General features: G+C 48.4%; 1 protein-coding gene across 3 annotated transcripts in view; it reads left to right on the forward strand.

Annotated features, from left to right (window-relative positions):
- Positions 1–20,347, forward strand: part of KLHDC1 (kelch domain containing 1) — a 1,440,569-nt gene that overhangs the window by 248,792 nt on the left and 1,171,430 nt on the right. For all 3 annotated transcript variants that reach the window (XM_086936594.1, XM_086936596.1, XM_086936595.1), the window contains exon 3: positions 15,090–15,207. In XM_086936594.1, the coding sequence (XP_086792720.1) occupies positions 15,090–15,207 (118 nt within the window). The remainder of the gene's footprint in view (positions 1–15,089; positions 15,208–20,347) is intronic.

Genomic DNA, 20,347 nt, shown 5'->3' on the forward strand with positions numbered 1-20,347 from the left:
TTCATGAATCGAATATACAATGATGAAAAGGTACTTGCGTGCTCCCCGGTTGCAGAGTTCAGGAGCTCAGGTGGCAGACATAGTCATTGAGTTTCTGGTTGGGGCGGGGATTGGGCCTCAGACTGTAACGAGGCGTGCGGCCCGAGCCTCGATCCCCGGGGTGAGCCTGGCTCCGGACAGGGGTGGAGTGTGTTGGTGCTTCAGGCTCCGACGTGAGGCCCCCGCCGTCTGCTGCGGAGCTGCTCGCCGCTTCTGGTGCTGTCGCTCCGGGTGTTTCGGGGATATCCTCCTGGGCTTCAGCACTTGCATTGCCGGCTGGAGTGATTACTTTGAACCACGACGAGTTCCTTGACACTTCTTCTCCCTCCTTGTTGGCAGTCACCATGGTGCCCTTCGTGTTGGTGACCGTCCACGGCCCTTGTTCATAGAAAGTCCGAAATTTTCCCCCGGGTCGTCGATTCTTGATGATGACCCGGTCCCCTCGATGTAGTTGCCTTGGGGTGGCCCTGCGGCGGTTGTTCGCCCGCATGTTATTCCTGCGCCGGCGTCTTTGTGCGAGTTCCTGCATCTCATCCGGTTCCTCATCTTCCCGCCTTGGCCCCGGCGGCACGGGGAGGAAGTCCCTTCGTTGGCCTTGAAACATCAACGACCACGGGCTTCTCAACGTGGTGCAATGGGGTGTTCCCCGGTACTCTCTCAGGAATTCGTGCAGTCTCTGTTTGGGGTCAGCCTCTTCGACCACTGCGATCCTGAACATTTTGTTAAGTGTTCGCATGAATCGCTCCACCTCCCCGTTGGCTTGTGGCCACTGGGGAGTGATGCGCCGGTGGATGATGCCTCGCGTCGTCATGAAGGTGGCAAACTCCGCTCCCTGGAAGGGAGGGCCATTGTCGCTTTTGAGTTCACCAGGCAGGCCGAATAGGGAGAACATCTTTTCAAGTGCTGGCCCCACGTGGGTAAAAGCCGTGGATTGTATTTTCTCTACGAGGGGGTATTTGGAATAAGAATCTATGACCACCAGAGTGTGCCCCTCACCGGGGAAGCTCCCGAAATCCACACTGACCTTTTCCCATGGAGCTGTGCAGGCTTCCTCCGTAATGATGGGGACTGGACGTTCCGGATCACTGGTCAACTGGCAGGACATGCAGTTCTTAACATATTCGTCCACAGTGCTTTCTAGTGCGGGGAACCACACCTTCTCGCGCATGCGCGCCTTCATTTTGGTGACCCCTTGGTGACCTCCGTGTGCCAGTTGGGTGGCCCGATGTCTGAGTCGCCTTGGTATCACGAGGCGCGTCCCTCTTAGGAGTGTGCCCTCCTCCGTGGCGCTAAGTTCATGGCGGATCTGCCAATACTTGGTGAGGGTTTCCTTGTCCTCCGCCGACCAATTCGGGGGGGGGCGGAGATACTCCGTCCAGGACCCTTCTTGCACCGCCCGGAGTGACCGCATGTAGGGGAGGTCTTCTGTGGCTGCCTCCTTGATTTCATCTAGCGTCATGCACTGGGGGCAGGATGTGAGAGCCACCCACTGACTCCTCATCAGTGGCTGCCAGTTCTCGCGGCAGTGGGTGCCGTGACAAGTAGTCGGCTGGGTTTTTGGCTCCGGGTCTGTAGATGACTTCCATGTCATAAGTTTGGAGCTGGATCACCCATCTCTCGATTCGTGGCGGTGGATGGGGGGCAGTGCCCTTGAAGAGTGGCACCAAGGGTTGATGATCTGTGACCATGACGAAGGCTTGTCCGTGTAAGTAAAGGTGGAAGTGTCCGCAGGCCCACTTGATGGCTAGCGCTTCGCGCTCAATCTGGGCATATCTAGTCTCGGTGGGGGTTAGAGCTTTGCTCGCGAATGCTAGGGCGGTCCATTTCCCTGGTTCATGTTCTTGTGTCAGGACTGCCCCGAGTCCCACAGGGCTGGCATCCACGATTACCTCAGTCCGCTTGGTCGGATCGAAGTATGAGAGGGTGACGTTCTCCAGAAGCGCTTCTTTTATGCTCCGGAAGGCGTCCTGTTCTTTGGGGCCCCAGGTCCAGGCGGCATCTGCCTTCGTCAACGCTCGGAGAGGCTCGCTGCGTGTGGCCAGTCCTGGGATGAAACGGCCGCAATATGTGGCCATTCCGAGGAAGCTCCTCACTTCCGTGGGCGATTGGGGTGCTGGGGCGTCCTTGATGGATTTCGACTTTCGCGGGTCGATCTGGACTCCCTCCTGGTTGAACACGTAGCCAAAGAACTCAATTGAGGACTGGAAGAATTGGCATTTCTCCTTGTGGAGTGTTGCTCCATGTGCACTGAGTCTCTTCAATACACCCCGCAAGTGTTTGTAATGTTCGGAGGCCGTGGCTGAGTGTATGAGGATATCGTCGCTCACATTGATGACTCCTGGCAGCCCTGAAAGTAGCTCCCTGATGGTGTTCTGAAACACCTCGGCGGCCGAGGATATTCCGAAGTTGAGTCGCTTGTATCTCCGGAGGCCCAAGTGAGTGCTGAAGGTGGTTATGAAGCGGCACTCTTCAGCGAGCGGTAGTTGATGGTACCCCGCATTAAGGTCGATTTTGGAAAACCACTTCGAGCCGTTCACATCGGCTATGATGTCATCCATCGTCGGGGTCAGATGTCTTTCCCGCTTGATTGCCGCGTTCGGCAGTCTCATATCTATGCATAGCCGGACCTCGCCCGGCTGCTTGGGTTTTTCGACGATGACCATGGGCGACACCCACGGGGTGGGCCCGGTTACCTTCTCGATGACCCCCAATTTCTCGAGTTTCACCAGTTCCTTCTCCACCAACGGCCGCAGGTGGAATGGGATTCTCCGATGGCGGAGGGCGGTGGGAGTGACGGTTTTGTCAATGTGCAGTTTGATCGGTGCGCATTTGATGCACCCCAGGCCTTTGAACAGCTCGGGGAAGCGTTCCAGAAGTTCTTCTACCTGGTGGTTCCGTATGTGGTTGGCAAAAGCAATGAGCTTCAGGTCCTCCGCCGTGTGGCTGCTTATTAGGGTGTCGGCCTCTCGATCATTGATGTGGATCGTTGCGGTTACTTCCACGTCGTCAGCCCGTATGGGTGTGACTATCTCCCCTTTCAGGGGAAGCGGGGTGTCGGCGCCATACGCAAATATCTTGGTCTTGGAGTTTAAGACCTCCGGGCGAGGGCGCAGCTTGTTGAATTCTTGTAGGCCCATGACATTGACGGTGGCTCCTGTATCAATGACGGCCTTCACTTCGCTCTCACCTACGTGGATCACACATGTTGGCTGCGGCCGTCGTCTGATTTTTAGTTCCCTGGCGAAGGAGACCACATACGCCTCCTCCTCGTCCTCGGAGTCTGAGTCAGCCTGCGACGTTGGTAGGAATTTGTCTGTCCTCCCTGGAGGTGATTCTGCAATGGATAGTTGGCGGACCGCTTTGGCGGTTGTCCATGATTTCTGCGAGTTTGGGGGTTTGTTCCTCCGGCGGCAAACCGCTGCGAAGTGATTTGGGATTCCGCAGTTCCCGCAGACTTGGCCTTGGGCAGGACAGTCTCTGGCCGCATGGGGTTCGTGTCCACAATATCCGCACCGGCCCTGTGGTGCGTCTCGCCGGGCTCCTTTTCTTCCTGGGCCACGTGGTCGTGCCCGTACCGCGTCAGCCCGCTCATTCCTGGTTGTTTCCGGTTTGGCGGGAATCTTATGCAGTGCTTGCTCCATGGCCGTGGCCCTGGCATCTGACAGTTCATGAGCTCTGGCCAGGACAAGGATGTCCTCGAGCGAGATCCCGGGCTTTCTTAGGATGTGGCCCCTCAGCGTTTTGTCCCGACACCCTTGTATTAGCTGGCGCCTGATGGCCTTGGGTTGGTCTTCATCCGTGGAACTGGCCAGTTCCCGGACCCGAGTGTGGAATTGATCCATCGATTCACCCTCTCGTTGGCGGGCTTGTCCCAGCTTAAAGACTTCGAAGTCCACATTCAGTTGCGGGTCAAAATGGTTGTTCAGTGCGGTGACCGCAGCAGCATACGTGGTTACTCCCGCCGAATTGGGTAGATGTTTGAAGAGTCGGAATACTTCGTCCCCCGCGTAGTGAAGGAGCAGCGATCGTTTCACCGCGTCGTCCGTTTCTCTGGTGACCACGAAGTAATTTTCAAGTCTCTCTAGCCACACTTTCCATCGGGGTGATGCTGTGGATGGGTCACTCGCTTCGCTGAAAGGCGGCAGCACTCCAGCAGCAGCATGCTGGAACGGGATGTTGATGACCGGTGCCGCTGCTGCCTCGTCCACCATGGCGGCTGTGCCCGAATGTTAGTGGGTCGACAAACCGCGGTGTTACCTCGGCGTGTGTCAGGCAATCTCGGGTCACTGGGGCGGACCCGCCAGAATGAGGGCACGTTGGTCTCTTCGCGGTAGGCACCGCAGGATGGTGTCGATGGTACCACCCGATGAAAGGAGCGAGGGTTGGTATCCCCCCCTCGTCGCCAATGTGGTGTGGGTGTGTGGGTAGGCCTAAGCGACCAGCATGGCCACGTGCGCAGGGGTGGAGGCGCGGAGCATCAGCCAGTAAACCACACACTCGTCTCATTCGGAAGTGACGTGCCCGAGCGCGCGTCCTTCTTTTATTGGACCCCGCAGGCCACGCCTGGCCTGCGGATGCGTGGATGCGTACGTGCGTCTGCTAGAGTGCTAACCGCACTACAAAAAGCACGACTGAGTTACTCTAGTATCTAGCGTTAAATTGTCGCCTTACCAAACGTTGGGCGCCATGTAGTGTAGTTCCTATATTCCCAATAGGCTCTGCGCATTGGAATAATATACCTTGCAGCTGAGACGTAGGACTGAAGTCGACTAGGTCTCTGCCGAATATATTAGCCCTAATTGTGAGTGCCAGCTAGCTCAGAGGTCACTAGAATCTTTCTCGAATAAACAAGAAGGGATTAGTCTCTGACAACCATATAACATGACAACTTTGTTTCCCCAGAATGAAACACATCTCTAGAGTCCAAAGAAAAAAGTTCCACAGCGGATCTTGCAGCCAGCACCTCTATTTTCCGATGTCCCTCTAATGTCCAATTTAATGTTGTGCTGATAACCTCCAGGACCTGCTGCGGTTTGGTCCTACTGGAAATCCAGACAAAGACTTAAGAAACAGAACAGAGGCAGCACCAAGGATGAAGTAGCCAGGACCATGTAGTATCAAAAATAATTTCTTTTATTTTCTCATTTATAGGACAGCCAACGCGTTTCGCTCCCCAACCATGGGAGCTTCGTCAGGGCTGAAAGCAACACAGAAATACACCAATGTTAATGACACATACCAACATGACATTTACAACCAAAAAACAGACAAGGTTAAAAAATACATTGAAGTTGAACTTTTAACGAGACGAGATGGCAATACTAAAAGAGGGTCACAATATTAATCCTATATTTTTTGAAAGACATCTTGCATTTAAATCCAAATATATAAACACAAAAGTGATGCAGCTCGATGATTTGTATAGGACATTGGTAACCAGAACCAAATGTGACAAATTGTAAAATGCCTCAGGTAAGGCAGATAAGAATAGCCATTGAATGAAACCCAAGTAAGGAGAAAAGAGAAAGGAGGAAAGCAAGGAGGGGTAAAGCAGATAAGAATAGCCATTGAGTAAAACCCAAGTAAGGTTATTTGTAGCCCCTGGGTGTGTTTAAAAACGTAACGCAACTCTTGGGGTCTGCATACGCTGGGATTGTGAGTTTTCACTTTGGAGAATGACCTTCAGGTTCAAGTTGATACGCCCTCATGTGGAGTAACTTTGGTAAACGCATACGATATATATATATGTATCATGGGCCTTTATATGACACTCCTCTCACCTAGATTTTGATTTTTATCAAGCACCATTATTCTATAAATCTTGGAAACGGCATTTCCTGCATAGGACCATTTATGTGTGAACTTGCTCCTTCACACACAGTGTTTTCCAAATTAGCATGATAAGTAATACCTGTTTTATTAGGATTACATATGTTATATGTGCTAGCAACATGACCATTACCCTAACAACTTTCCTGCTGATTAGTAGTCAATGATTTATTGTTTTGGATTAATGAAATTATTGTGTGGGGGCGTGATTTACATGTATGTTTATATAGAACTCCCCCTTCTTTCCATTTTCTATTACAGCATTTTTGGTGGCAGCTTATTATGGTCTGCGCATGTGCTGTTCTTTGGATGCCAGAAATTTTACATTAATCTTGTGAGTAATTTTATAATTTATTCGTGAGGAATCCGAATCGCCGCTTGTTATGTCCATATAGATAATATTGTCTTTGTGACTAGCCTATACAATATGGCTTACCAACAACCAGTTTTTTAATATTAACTTTGACGTACATTGATTGAAATCCTCCTTATCTTCTTTTGATGTAGTGGAACATCACCTTCTTGGATTAATTGTGTCTTTTACGTATAAACCCTTGACGTGGCTAAAACATTATCCGGATATCGGAATTTTGGCATAGGGTAAGGAGTTTTGGTGCCCCTTAAACCTATTAGGGCCTGATCTCTGGACCTTCTCCCATATACTAATTAATCTTTTGTACCATTTTCAGCATCTGTACTGTTCGGATCAAACGATTCCATTGACGTAATTTTCGTCGCTTCAAGTTCTGACAAACACCCTTGGTGAGAACATCCTTTGTATAGTGTCAACTCTGGCCCTGTCACTGGTACATGGGTGCATGTACATATTTTTCATATGGGATAACTCTTTCGGAATGGGATCTTGTAGGGGTCACCCCTCCTTGCTTCCCTCCTTTCTCTTTTCTCCTTACTTGGGTTTTACTCAATGGCTATTCTTATCTGCTTTACCCCTCCTTGCTTTCCTCCTTTCTCTTTTCTCCTTACTTGGGTTTCATTCAATGGCTATTCTTATCTGCCTTACCTGAGGCATTTTACAATTTGTCACATTTGGTTCTGGTTACCAATGTCCTATACAAATCATCGAGCTGCATCACTTTTTATATTGTGACCCTCTTTTAGTATTGCCATCTCGTCTCGTTAAAAGTTCAACTTCAATGTATTTTTTAACCTTGTCTGTTTTTTGGTTGTAAATGTCATGTTGGTATGTGTCATTAACATTGGTGTATTTCTGTGTTGCTTTCAGCCCTGACGAAGCTCCCATGGTTGGGGAGCGAAACGCGTTGGCTGTCCTATAAATGAGAAAATAAAAGAATTTATTTTTGATACTACATGGTCCTGGCTACTTCATCCTTGGTGCTGCCTCTGTTCTGTTTCTCACATCTCTAGAGTCGCGGAAACAATAGACGGCTATTTCACTCAGTCAATCGTGCATGCTTAGTTTCACAAGAGTTGCTTTAGAAATAGAGAGACCGGCGTTTTCAATAAAAGTATTTATTAAACAGTCTTATTTCTTAAGCATAAGAAATGCATTGCTACAATTGAAATGCTAGTTAAGAAGTACAAGGCATATAATACGAATATTATTTAAAATAATACTGTAAAAGCATGATATGGTTTCTAAGCCATAAACATAGAATACCTAAAATGCATAAAATACATACAGTGATAAAATGATGGCTAAAAGTACTCAACTGGTGCTTTTAATGTACGCCTACCCCAGTGTACCTAACCTAAGCCTAGTACATGGGAGGAGTAAGTGAGGAGTAGTTTAAGTTTTTGTCTTTATCTGCCAAGAATCTGTTTAAGAGTTCTCTAGGGATCTAATCAGATCCGTACCTTGGTTTTAGAATGATAGAGGGCTTGTATCTCTCTCTCGGGACTCGATCTCCCAGCAAACCGCAAGGGTAGCCTGGAAACACTGGAGCTGGATTTCTCGGCAGGAGAAAAGACTGCGTCTTTTCAGTGTGTCAGTTGGAGGGTCGGCTTCCTTCAGCACTTGCATCAGCAGGGCATCGGGCAAGTAGTTAGTCGATCTGCTCCGGAACCACTGTGTGTTTGACTGGGCAAATGTAGGCATATTTATACCCCTGAAGGTGCCGAGTTTGACGTAAGATTGGACATAATATCGTCACTAGTGCCTTAGTTCCTTGAAAACTCCTGGATTTCTTGGATAAATCAGTATTCAAGCAGGGGGAGGTTCCTGACTGCTGAGGGCTGGTTTTACCACGAAATCAATGTGGATTCTCGGAGTTTAGTGGAAGTAGCCATGCCGTATTAGGGCTGCACCGGCTATAACTAAATAAGGCAATGATTCTTTATGCCTATATAAGGACTGGATGGTTTATACCTATATATGGGCATGAATTGGGAAAAATTACACTAGGGTCCTAGATTCCCACATAACAGTGTGTAACACATAAAGCACTGGAAGCCTCACAGAGAAGCGTTACAAAACTGTGAAATTCACATATAATCAAACTACATACATGCCAGCCATGGCTATGATTCGCAGTGTCAAGCCATAACCATGGCACGTCCATTCCTATGAATTTCTCGATTTGACCACCCCTACCTCTACCCTCTAAAGGGATTGACGTGCTTTCCGAAGAGCTCACAGGGCTGTGCAGTCATCCCTGGATGGACTTTAAAAGGTTGATAGAGGTGGCACCATAACAGCAGAGGCCTGCGCTTTCCGCCCGTACCTGGTCAACTTTCAAACTCCTCGCTCGCGCAGCCTCCTCTTCCTACTCACGGCGCACGCAGCTGGCCCGGGCCAGGACTGGCAACAGTTTGTTGTTTTGCACAGAAACAACCCTTGCACCAGGAAATAGTACTTCGGTTGCTGGGGAGTGCCCTGCAACAGCAGTTGGGGTCAGGTACGCCCATCGCGAGTGAGTGACAGACCCAGAACAAACAGCGGCAACTACGACCGAGCTACTTTTGGTTTCTGTTTCACGTCTTTGGCGAGTAAATGGAATCAGAAACTTCAAGCTCGGGCCAACTCTGCAAACTCACGGAAAGCACAGCAGGAGGAACGGTTTTCTCTCTGATGCAGAGAAAAACTCCATGTGAGTATATAATAAGGTGGATTTGGGTGGGTTTGGGCGAGTGGGTGGATGGGTGCCATTGAATAGGGTGGTTATCTACAGATTAATTCTTGAAGTTCCTCTGATCAGAGAGCCTGGGTCGTCCATGGCAAGTAGCAAGATTTTTTAAGAAGTCTTATTAGAACACAACTTTATAGTTTTGACGACCCTTGTCAAGATATAAAGCTCTCTTTTTCACATTACGTTTAGAAAAAGTGGGAGAAAAGTTACCAAAATAATATGTTAAGCCGTCAATTATGATCTAATGTGCATAGGGTTGAGACAAGTCGTTGTGAACTGGGCGAGAACAACATGAACTGCATCCCTCTACTGCTTTTCCGAAATAATGACGGCGTTTAAAGTGTTATCATAGGGGCAAGGGGTGGATCACGGGTGGCGAAGTGCATTAGGATCTTTGAAAGTCACCTGACCATGGAAAGTTGTAGACAAGCAGGGCCCTCCGCCGCGAATGTTAAAGCGATAAGCAGCGTGCGCGCACAGTCTACTCAATTTCAAGCACTGCACTTGTGCTTGTGGCGCGCCGCTGCTCGCACCCGCAAGGTGGATGCTGCCACAAGCACGAGTGTGTGCTTGAAAATGAGCAGAGCGACTGCTAAAGGCCCTCCTATCAGCACATGCGCGCTGCATAGGGGAGACCTAATGAATGTGTCCGTCGCTAACGCAACTGGTGCTCATGTAAAGCGCTCTGAACTGTAGGGTCAAGTTTGCTCTATATAAACTTGGGGGAAGGGGGGGGGAAATTTGCTGACTTTGTTTACCTAGCTTGGTACTGTGCTCCGATTCTCAATTTCTGGGAAACTGTTTAGTCTGTATTATCTGGCATGACGGAGCAAAAACGTATTCCGGATCCACTATTGGCACTCCTTGGATGTGTAAAACCTTTACCTGTGGGCATCAGACGTTTCACAGCTACTGCATTGTTGCTAACCAAACGACAGGTGGCCCTTCATTGGGGAAGCAGCACATATCGTATTGAAGCAGCTTGGTTGCGTGATCTATCCTGTTGTGACACTACTAGTGAACTTTATGCCACACTGCTACCTCCGACTTGGCGACTAAGAGTTATATGACAGATGCTCAGAGACTATTTATTGAGGCTGGCTCCTAATGTGGAAGATGACAAGGAAAGAGACATTACATCTCCATGACCACGCTGGAATGTTCTTTTTATTTTGCATTTTTTTATTTGTATTTATTGATATTTCTATTCCCCATTCCCTGGTCTTCTATTTTTCTCCAATCCACTCCAGGTTCTTTCCCTACACTGATATATACTTGCCCTTGACACTTACATTCCAAACTTCATTTTTCTGCCATTCAACTTTCTTTTTCTTACTATTAAACCCTTGGTCCTCTTGTTTCTTTTTTCTTTTTCCCTATCTTTTTCGCAAATTTGTTCAAATTGTCATGATTGCACAAGTGTTTTTTATTCTGCGAGTTCTGCATGCTTTTTGTTTCTTTGCAAAATGCTCTCAATAAAGTAAATAAAAATAAAGATGAATGCTGGGAGACGCCCTGCCAGTAGACTTCCAGTTTCAAAAGGGAAGCTCGGCAAGTGTGCCATTTACAGGCATATGTAAGCCAGTAATATGGGCTTCTACACACATCTTCAAGAAGTATTTATGCCAAGATATCCTGTCCTATTCGGAAACACTGTTGATTTGATGATTCTATACAAAGTTTCATTATTGTTACCCATTCTCTTTTACTGTTCACTGCTTTGATAATTATAAAGCATGTGTGTGAATCTATGAAAGATACAGTGCTGGCAAAGAAAAAAGTTACATACTTGAAACTACAGTTTTTCAGCATTAGTACCTTGCATAGATACACATGCGTTTCTCCCTTCTCCCATTCTGGGGTTCTTTATATAAGATTATATGCATATTAATCTGAGCAGGTGAGTGGAGATCTGTGTTTCTCCACCTGATTGACTAGAGTGCGGGTCATAAAATGAGATAGAAAGGCTACAAGGAGTGTACAAGTAGTCTATAGCTGATTAGGGTTGTAAAATATATATCTAGAAAGCTATATTAACATTGATTGCAAAGAGTGTCCAGCCTGATGCTGAGGAATAACTCAGGCTTGTGAATCTATGAAATGAAATGAAATAGCATTTATAAAGCGCATGGTTACCCGAAGGCATGCCAGCGCTAAGGCAGACTGTAGCAATCAACGTTGGAATAGCCAGGTCTTAAGCTTCTTACGGAAGATGGAATAGTCAGACCCTTTACGTAACTGCAACGGCAAGGACTTCCTAAGTTTAGCGATTCAGAAAAGGGGGTGGTGATGAACAGAGTGTCTGAATTAAGCAGACCACTCTTACCCAGTCCAAAGATCAGGGCTTGATCCATCACCGTTATTTATCTCACTGCACCATCCCAGCTCAGAACCTGGCTACATGCAAATCAGTCTGTCCCTGGCCCAGTGCATCATGGGAACAGGGCAGACTAAACTACCAAGCCAATTCTTTACCAGAAAGGAGACAAGCTACAGGGGACCGGTTTCTGGCATTTCAGCCGTCTTCGGCCCGGCTTGCTTGAATCCTGATGGTGCAGTTAGAAAGGGACTCATGTCTGAGTATACCCTGCCACACCTATAGTGGCCAAAAACGATTCAGAAAAGGGGGTGGTGATGAACAGAGTGTCTGAATTAAGCAGACCACTCTTACCCAGTCCAAAGATCAGGGCTTGATCCATCACCGTTATTTATCTCACTGCACCATCCCAGCTCAGAACCTGGCTACATGCAAATCAGTCTGTCCCTGGCCCAGTGCATCATGGGAACAGGGCAGACTAAACTACCAAGCCAATTCTTTACCAGAAAGGAGACAAGCTACCGGGGACCGGTTTCTGGCATTTCAGCCGTCTTCGGCCCGGCTTGCTTGAATCCTGATGGTGCAGTGAGAAAGGGACTCATGTCTGAGTATACCCTGCCACACCTATAGTGGCCAAAAACGATTCAGAAAAGGGGGTGGTGATGAACAGAGTGTCTGAATTAAGCAGACCACTCTTACCCAGTCCAAAGATCAGGGCTTGATCCATCACCGTTATTTATCTCACTGCACCATCCCAGCTCAGAACCTGGCTACATGCAAATCAGTCTGTCCCTGGCCCAGTGCATCATGGGAACAGGGCAGACTAAACTACCAAGCCAATTCTTTACCAGAAAGGAGACAAGCTACCGGGGACCGGTTTCTGGCATCTCAGCCGTCTTCGGCCCGGCTTGCTTGAATCCTGATGGTGCAGTGAGAAAGGGACTCATGTCTGAGTATACCCTGCCACACCTATAGTGGCCAAAAACGATTCAGAAAAGGGGGTGGTGATGAACAGAGTGTCTGAATTAAGCAGACCACTCTTACCCAGTCCAAAGATCAGGGCTTGATCCATCACCGTTATTTATCTCACTGCACCATCCCAGCTCAGAACCTGGCTACATGCAAATCAGTCTGTCCCTGGCCCAGTGCATCATGGGAACAGGGCAGACTAAACTACCAAGCCAATTCTTTACCAGAAAGGAGACATGCTACCGGGGACCGGTTTCTGGCATTTCAGCCGTCTTCGGCCCGGCTTGCTTGAATCCTGATGGTGCAGTGAGAAAGGGACTCATGTCTGAGTATACCCTGCCACACCTATAGTGGCCAAAAACGATTCAGAAAAGGGGGTGGTGATGAACAGAGTGTCTGAATTAAGCAGACCACTCTTACCCAGTCCAAAGATCAGGGCTTGACCCATCACCGTTATTTATCTCACTGCACCATCCCAGCTCAGAACCTGGCTACATGCAAATCAGTCTGTCCCTGGCCCAGTGCATCATGGGAACAGGGCAGACTAAACTACCAAGCCAATTCTTTACCAGAAAGGAGACAAGCTACCGGGGACCGGTTTCTGGCATTTCAGCCGTCTTCGGCCCGGCTTGCTTGAATCCTGATGGTGCAGTGCTAAAAAAAGGTGATGGATCAAGCCCTGATCTTTGGACTGGGTAAGAGTGGTCTGCTTAATTCAGACACTCTGTTCATCACCGCCCCCTTTTCTGAATCATTTTGTCCACCATAAGCGTGGAAGGGTATACTCGGATGTGAGTCCCTTGCTCATTGCACCATCAGGATTAAAGCAAGCCGGGCCGAAGACGACTGAAATGCCAGAAACCGGTCCCCGGAAGCTTGTTTCCTTCCCAGTATAAGAATTTGCTTGGTAGTCTGGTCTGCCCTGTTCCCATGATGCACTGGGCCAGGGAGAAACTAATTTGCATGTAGCCAGGTTCTGAGCTGGGATGGTGCAGTGAGCTAAAAACGGTGATGGATCAAGCCCTGATCTTTGGACTGGGTAAGAGTGGTCTGCTTAATTCAGACACTCTGTTCACCACCGCCCCCTTTTCTGAATCATTTTGTCCACCATAAGCGTGGAAGGGTATACTCAGATGTGAGTCCCTTGCTCATTGCACCATCAGGATTAAAGCAAGCCGGGCCGAAGACGGCTGAAATGCCAGAAACCGGTCCCCGGAAGCTTGTTTCCTTCCCAGTATAAGAATTGGCTTGGTAGTCTGGTCTGCCCTGTTCCCATGATGCACTGGGCCAGGGACAGACTAATTTGCATGTAGCCAGGTTCTGAGCTGGGATGGTGCAGTGAGCTAAAAAACGGTGATGGATCAAGCCCTGATCTTTGGACTGGGTAAGAGTGGTCTGCTTAATTCAGACACTCTGTTCATCACCGCCCCTTTTCTGAATCATTCCTAAGTTTAGCGGCATTATAGGAGAAGAGCCGGCCGCCGCTTCTAGTCCTCCTAATTCTAGGAACAGACGCCAAATGAAGGTAATTTGAGCATAACTGCCTATGATTATGGTAAATGCAAGATACCAATGCTGCAGAACTGTAGTTCGTGGTAAGTAGCTTTTTTCTTCCTGGAACCTTGGAGGTGAGGTCCTCTATTTGCCCTTAACGACATGAACTGTCTAATGCGCAGTCCTGAATATATGGACAATATATTAAGGTGCAATGTGAGAAAGCATTTATCTTCCTCCAAATCCCTTTGAGGATATTGCTGTCTTTCTGTGCCACAAGGAAATACATTGCTACCATCTTGTGCCTGTTTTTGAGAACCAATTCAGCCCTTTCTTAGATTTATTTTCCCAAATGTGACTTTTAACGCGAAAGCTTTATCATTCATTCAAATCTTTTTATTTTCCTGGCATTTTATTAAAATCTTCAATATTTAACTGATTTTCTTTGACTCATTTATATTATTTTCTTGACCCCGTAAATGTTTTGGTCACTTGTTACACTTGTTTTCCACAGATTTGTCAGAGGAAAAGCCTTGCTGCTTAAGGAATCTATCTAGGTTAAGCCAGATTTTCTTTATAACAAGCAGTCGACTGAATAAGAGCCAGATCGTCTGGCCACATGAAGGCCACTCTACCACTAGTTTAGCTATCCAGTTTCCTTTAGCAAGTAACTAAACTAACAAAGAAGTTGAACAGAGCCTGACATATGCTGTGGGATTTGGATAAACGTACTGAGGCAGCCAAATGCTGTTATTCAGGTGCAGACCATAATGTAAAGTACTGTAAACAGCCAACCAGCTGTATTAAAGGGAAGCAGTTGTTTTAGCACATTACCAGTTTACACTGAGATGTAAATGGGCTGTTGATAGTGCTGTCTGAAAGCTCAAACTATCCATATAGTTCCATTAGGACGGTGGTTACTTAATGCAGAGGTCAGAGGTTATGAGTTGAAAAGAGTAATTTGGAATGTCGGCATTGTAGCATTGTAGCTTTACTCATATAAGCCCAAGAATATAGTATAGTTCCCCCATGCATATTTATCAGATTTTATCGCTGTAATTCAGTCATATTGTGATATCTCAGAATTCCAGGCCCACAGTGGTATCATTACCGGGAATTGTACCACATTTTAATCCTATAGTAAAATCAATGGAGCTACTTCGTTGTTTAGACATTATGATTGTAGTACATAAGTAATGAGAAATTAAATCAAATACTGAGAGTTTGTATTTTTGTTGTTCAATGCAGTGTTCACCTAACTTGCTTTACCTTGTTTCTAAATTATGTTGACATGAATGTGAAAGATTTACATTCTTTGCAACTGTGATTTCCAGGGCAATGCACCTTATGGGAGGAGACTTACCCCCTTCAACGTCAGGAAGTTGTGGCGCTTGCATTAATGGAATGTTGTACATTTTTGGAGGATATGATGATAAAGGTTACAGCAACCAGGTAAGGTCCTTTAAAGAATATGTTTCTTTTGCAAGCATAATGAAACTTTTAATCCCACATAATCAAGTGGTTTGTTTGGGCACCTTTATAGATTCGGCTTTATGAATGACATGGAACAGCATTCATATAAACCAAAAACTGACTGTTAATAGCGAATATGTACTGTGGTGTGAGAGGTGGAACTGTTGGGTTTGCAACCTATTTTGCTGCCATCATGCTTCAATAAAAGGTTTTTGCATTTACATTGTATTCGTTTAACAGCAGTGGTTGAAAAGGAGTCTAGTCGTCAAAGAAATAATTAGATTGTGTATTGCATTACCTAGTGACTACAATAAGGTTAATTCAGTGAGGCTCTGTTATCTTTCACATGTCCGATTACATTAATTTATTGTTTGGGATCCTCCCTGTTCTGGTTGTAGGAAGCAAAGTATTACTTAAGAGAGCCTTGTTCAGAATGTGGGACACAAAATGAGGTGAAAAACTAGAAAGTATCTAGAAATGCCTTAGAAAGGAAGTGGTATACATTGTTTTAATTGTCCATCCTTATGCTGGCACATGTAACACCTCAAGAAAGTTCTGCATTCATAGATAAAATAACTTATCACTTAGGGCAATTTGTGGTGGGTTTGGATCATCAAGAAATGGATGCTCTTTTATGAGCTTGTGTTTTCTCCCCCTTTCTCAACTCTGATGACAATGAAAGCCATCGAGGCTAAAAAAATGTGTTGAGGTTGCGCAGTGACCCTGCTCCTGCTTCCTGATCTAAAAGAACATGCAGAACTTTAAGATACATGCTGGCCCTTGAATCGACTTTTGCCAACCTATTCAGTGTGGTTCCAGTGAAGATGATGGCCTCGCTATAGATACCGTAGGCTGCGACCAGGCTTCCCCCTACGAACCGATCCACACAGCAATGTTATGTTATGTTATTAAATTTTATAAGGCGCTCAGCTACCCAAGGGTTTCCTGGCGCCGCCTGCAGAGGTCAGAAACAAATATGGAAGGAGGCTTATTGATTGAAAAGCCAGGTCTTCATTATCCTACGGAAATGCACAAAACTAGGCTCATTTCTTAAAGACAGAGAAAGAAAATTCCATAAAGTAGGCCCTAGGCAATTAATCAATCAATCAATAACATTTATAGAGCGCGCTACTCACCCGTGAGGGTCTCAAGGCGCTGGAGCTACTGCTCGAAAAGCCAGGTCTTGAGGTGTTTCCTGAAGATGAGGTGGTCCTGGGTCTTTCGTAGGTGTGCGGGAGGGAGTTCCATGTTTTGGCTGCCAGGTAGGAGAATGATCTTCCTCTGGCGGTGGTTCTGCGAATCCGTGGGACGGTGGTGAGGGTGAGGCTGGCGGATCGGAGCTGGCGGTGGGAGTGTAGAACGAGAGGCGGTTGTTGAGGTATTCGGGGCCCATGCCGTGGAGTGCTTTGTGTGCGTGGGTGAGGAGCCTGAATGTGATCCTCTTGTTGACGGGGAGCCAGTGCAGGTTTCTCAGGTGGGCGGATATGTGGCTGTGGCGAGGGATGTCGAGGATTAGTCGAGCAGAGGCGTTTTGTATGCGTTGTAGGCGTTTCTGAGGTGGGCGGATATGTGGCTGTGGCGAGGGATGTCGAGGATTAGTCGAGCAGAGGCGTTTTGTATGCGTTGTAGGCGTTTCTGAAGTTTGGCAGTGGTCCCTGTGTATAGGGCATTTCCGTAGTCCAGTCGGCTGGTGACGAGGTCCTGGGTGACCGTCTTTCTGGTTTCGGTGGGGATTCATCGGAATATCTTTTGGAGCATGCGCAGGGTGTTGAAGCATGATGACGAGACTGCGTTGACTTGTTTGGTCATTGTGAGTCCAGGATGAATCCCAGGTTGCGTGCGTGGTCCGATGGTGTCGGTGCGGAGCCCAGTGCTGAGGGCCACCAAGAGTCGTCCCAGATGGATGGGGATTGTCCGAGGATGAGGACCTCCGTCTTTTCTGAGTTCAGCTTCAGGCGGCTGAGCTTCATCCATTCTGCGACGTCTTTTATTCCCTCCTGTAGGTTGGTTTTGGCAGTGGCTGGGTCTTTGGTGAGGGAGAGTATCAGTTGGGTGTCGTCGGCGTAGGATATGATGTTGATGTTGTGTTTGCGTGCGATGGCGGCGAGGGGCTCATGTAGATGTTGAAGAGGGTTAGGCTGAGCGAGGAGCCTTGGGGTCCACCGCAGATGATCTCGGTGGCTTCTGAGCGGAAGGGAGGGAGACGGACTCTCTGGGTTCTGTCGGAGAGGAACGAGGTGATCCTGTCCAGGGCCTTTCCTTGGATCCCAGTGTTGAAGAGGCAGGTTATTAGGGTGCGATGGCATACGGTATCGAAGGCTGCAGAGAGGTCCAAGAGGATGAGGGCGGTTGTTTCTCCCTTGTCCATCAGGGTCCTGATGTCAGGGGCCGCGGTGAGGGCAGTCTCGGTGCTGTGGTTGGCTCGAAATCCGGACTGGGATGGGTCGAGCGAGTTGTTTGTCTCGAGGAAGGCAGTCAGCTGTTTATTGACGGTCTTCTCAATGACTTTGGCTGGGAAGGGGAGGAGAGAGATGGGGAGGAAGTTCTTGAGGTCTTTGGGGTCCGCTGTGGGTTTTTTCAGCAGGGCGTTGATTTCTGCATGCTTCCAGCTCTCGGGGAAGGCAGCTGACGCGAATGAGCTGTTTGACGTTCCGGAGATGGGGTGCGATGATGGTGTCGGCTTTGTTGAAGATATGATGAGGGCAAGGGTCCGAGGAGAAGCCGGAGTGGATGGAGTTCATGACGTTGGTGGTGTCTTCAGTGCTGATGGGGGTCCAGGCGCTGAGGGTGGTGGTGGTGGTGGGGGTTGCTGGTTCGGTGAGTGGAGGCGGAGTCTGGGGTCCGAAGCTGTCGTGTATATGTGCGATCTTTCAGTGGAAGAACGTGGCAAGGGAGTTGCAGAGTTCTTGTGACGGTGTGATGTCGTTGTTGCTGGCGCTGGGGTTGGAGAGCTCTTTGACGATGTTGAAGAGTTCCTTGCTGTTGTGGGTGTTGTTGTCTAGTCGCTCTTTGAATGATGTCCTTTTGGCTGTGCGGATCAGCTGGTGGTGTTCGCGGGTGGCGATCTTGAGGGCTGTCATGTTTTCTGTGGTTCGTTCATGGCGCCAGGTTTTTTCGAGGGATCTGCAGGATTTCTTGGATTCTTAGGGGACGTCTGTGAACCATGAAGTTTTCCTGTTGCCGGTCCTGCTTGGGGGGTTCTTCAGTAGTGCAAGGTCGTCGGCGCAGTTGGTGATCCACTGTGCGAGGTTGTGGGCTGCGTTGTTGGTGTCGGCGGTGTCGGCTGGCGGGTTCTGGCTCAGCGATGAGTGGAGCTGGTCTGTGGTGATTTTGTTCCAGTATCTGCGGGGGGTTAGTTGCATGTGGTGGTGGGCTGTGTTCTTTTCAAAGGTGAAGTGGATGCATCTGTGGTCGGTCCAGTGTAGTTTGGCGGAGTGGCTGAAGGATACGTGGTTGCTGGCGGAGAAGATGGGATCGAGCGTGTGGCCAGCGATGTGGGTGGGGGTGTTCACCAGTTGCTTGAGTCCGAGGTAGGCGAGGTTGTCGAGCAGGGTGGTGGTGTTGTTGTCGCTGTTTTTCTCCAGGTGGAAGTTCAGGTCTGCAAGGAGGATGTATCCTGGTGAGGCTAGGGCGTGCGGGCTGATGAGGTCGGCGATGGTGTCGCTGAATTGTGTGCGTGGGCCCGGGGGTCTGTAGATGAGCGTTCCTCTAAGGGTGATCTTGGGGTCGGTGTGAATCTGGAAGTGTGAGTGTTTGGCGGCAGAGAGTGTGTCTTCGGTGGTCGTCGTGATGTTGATGGTGTTCCTGTAGACAATGGCGATTCTTCCTCCTGTTTGGTTGACGCGGTCCTTCCGGGTGATCTTGTAGCCGTCCGGGATGGCTATGGCGATGTCGGGGGCTGAGGAGGCGTTCATCCAGGTTTCCGTGAGGAAGGCGACGTCTGGTGCTGTTGTGTCGATGAGGTCCCATAGTTCGACGGCGTGCCTGTGGATGGAGCGGGTGTTGAGGAGGATGCACTTGAGGTGGTTGTTGTTGTTGCGTGGTTTGGTGGGGGGTCTGCAGGCTCGGAGGCAGGTTTATTTGCAGGCTTGACAGGTGAAGGATCCGTTGAGGGGGGCGGAGTTGTATCTCAGTCGGGTGCTCTGGGTGCGGCGGGGCCAGGGGTTCTGGCGCTGGGCGCGCCTTCAGCTCGCCGGTGGCGTGCCTGCTGCGTGGCCACTGCGCGGCCTCCATATGAGGGGGAGAGGGAGGAGCAGCTGGGAGGCGGGAGCGGGGCGGCCAATGGGTAGCGAAAGGACGGGGCCGCGGGGTACGCGAGCGGCGGGAAAAAAGTGGCACAGAAGGCAAGAGGGGGCGGGCAAGAGAGGGTAAAAGAAGTAACAACCGCCTACTCTAGATAATCTGTATCTAGGGACCCCAAATTTTGTCTGACTATCTGAACGAAGAGAACGAGGAGGAACGTACAGTTGAGCAATAGATCTCAGATACAGGGGGCCTTATCCATTTTTATCTTGTACATATAGGTTAAGGTCTTCAATTTCATGCGATTCTCCACTTTCAGCCAGTGGAGATCGCGTAAGGAACTAGACACAGAAGAGAATTTGGGAATTTGGCAGAGCACTCGGGCAGCAGCATTTTGAACAATATGTATCTTATGAATCATCTCCTTATTAGCTCCACGACAACTGCTCCTCAAGGACCAGCTTAAGCAAAAAGGGATCAGGACCAGAAGGCAAGCGGTGCTCGCCTGCCTGAATCCTCAAAACACCACACTGAACTGTAGATACGTCAAATTTCTCGCGATGGTCGAGCAAAGAATTCCAAGACCGCTAAAACCGGGGATCAATAATGTAGACACAGGTTATCAAGCAGACTGTCAGAAGGAAGTAAGGGAACCCACTGTCCAATCTTTGTAAAAAGGCGCATCGACAGCCACACTGTTCTTTTATTTAATTATATGCTCAATTTTTTAAACGGTTTTAAATCATGATATTTTATGATCTTTTTGTAACATGTTTGCACTGGTTTTAATTAACTATGCATAATAAACTTTACCTTACCTTACCTTACCTCCTTATTAGCTCCAAGAAAAAGGATGTTGCCGTAATCCAGGCGAGAA

This window comes from Lissotriton vulgaris, chromosome 9 (genome assembly GCF_964263255.1).
Source record: "Lissotriton vulgaris chromosome 9, aLisVul1.2, whole genome shotgun sequence".
NCBI lineage: Eukaryota > Metazoa > Chordata > Amphibia > Caudata > Salamandridae > Lissotriton > Lissotriton vulgaris.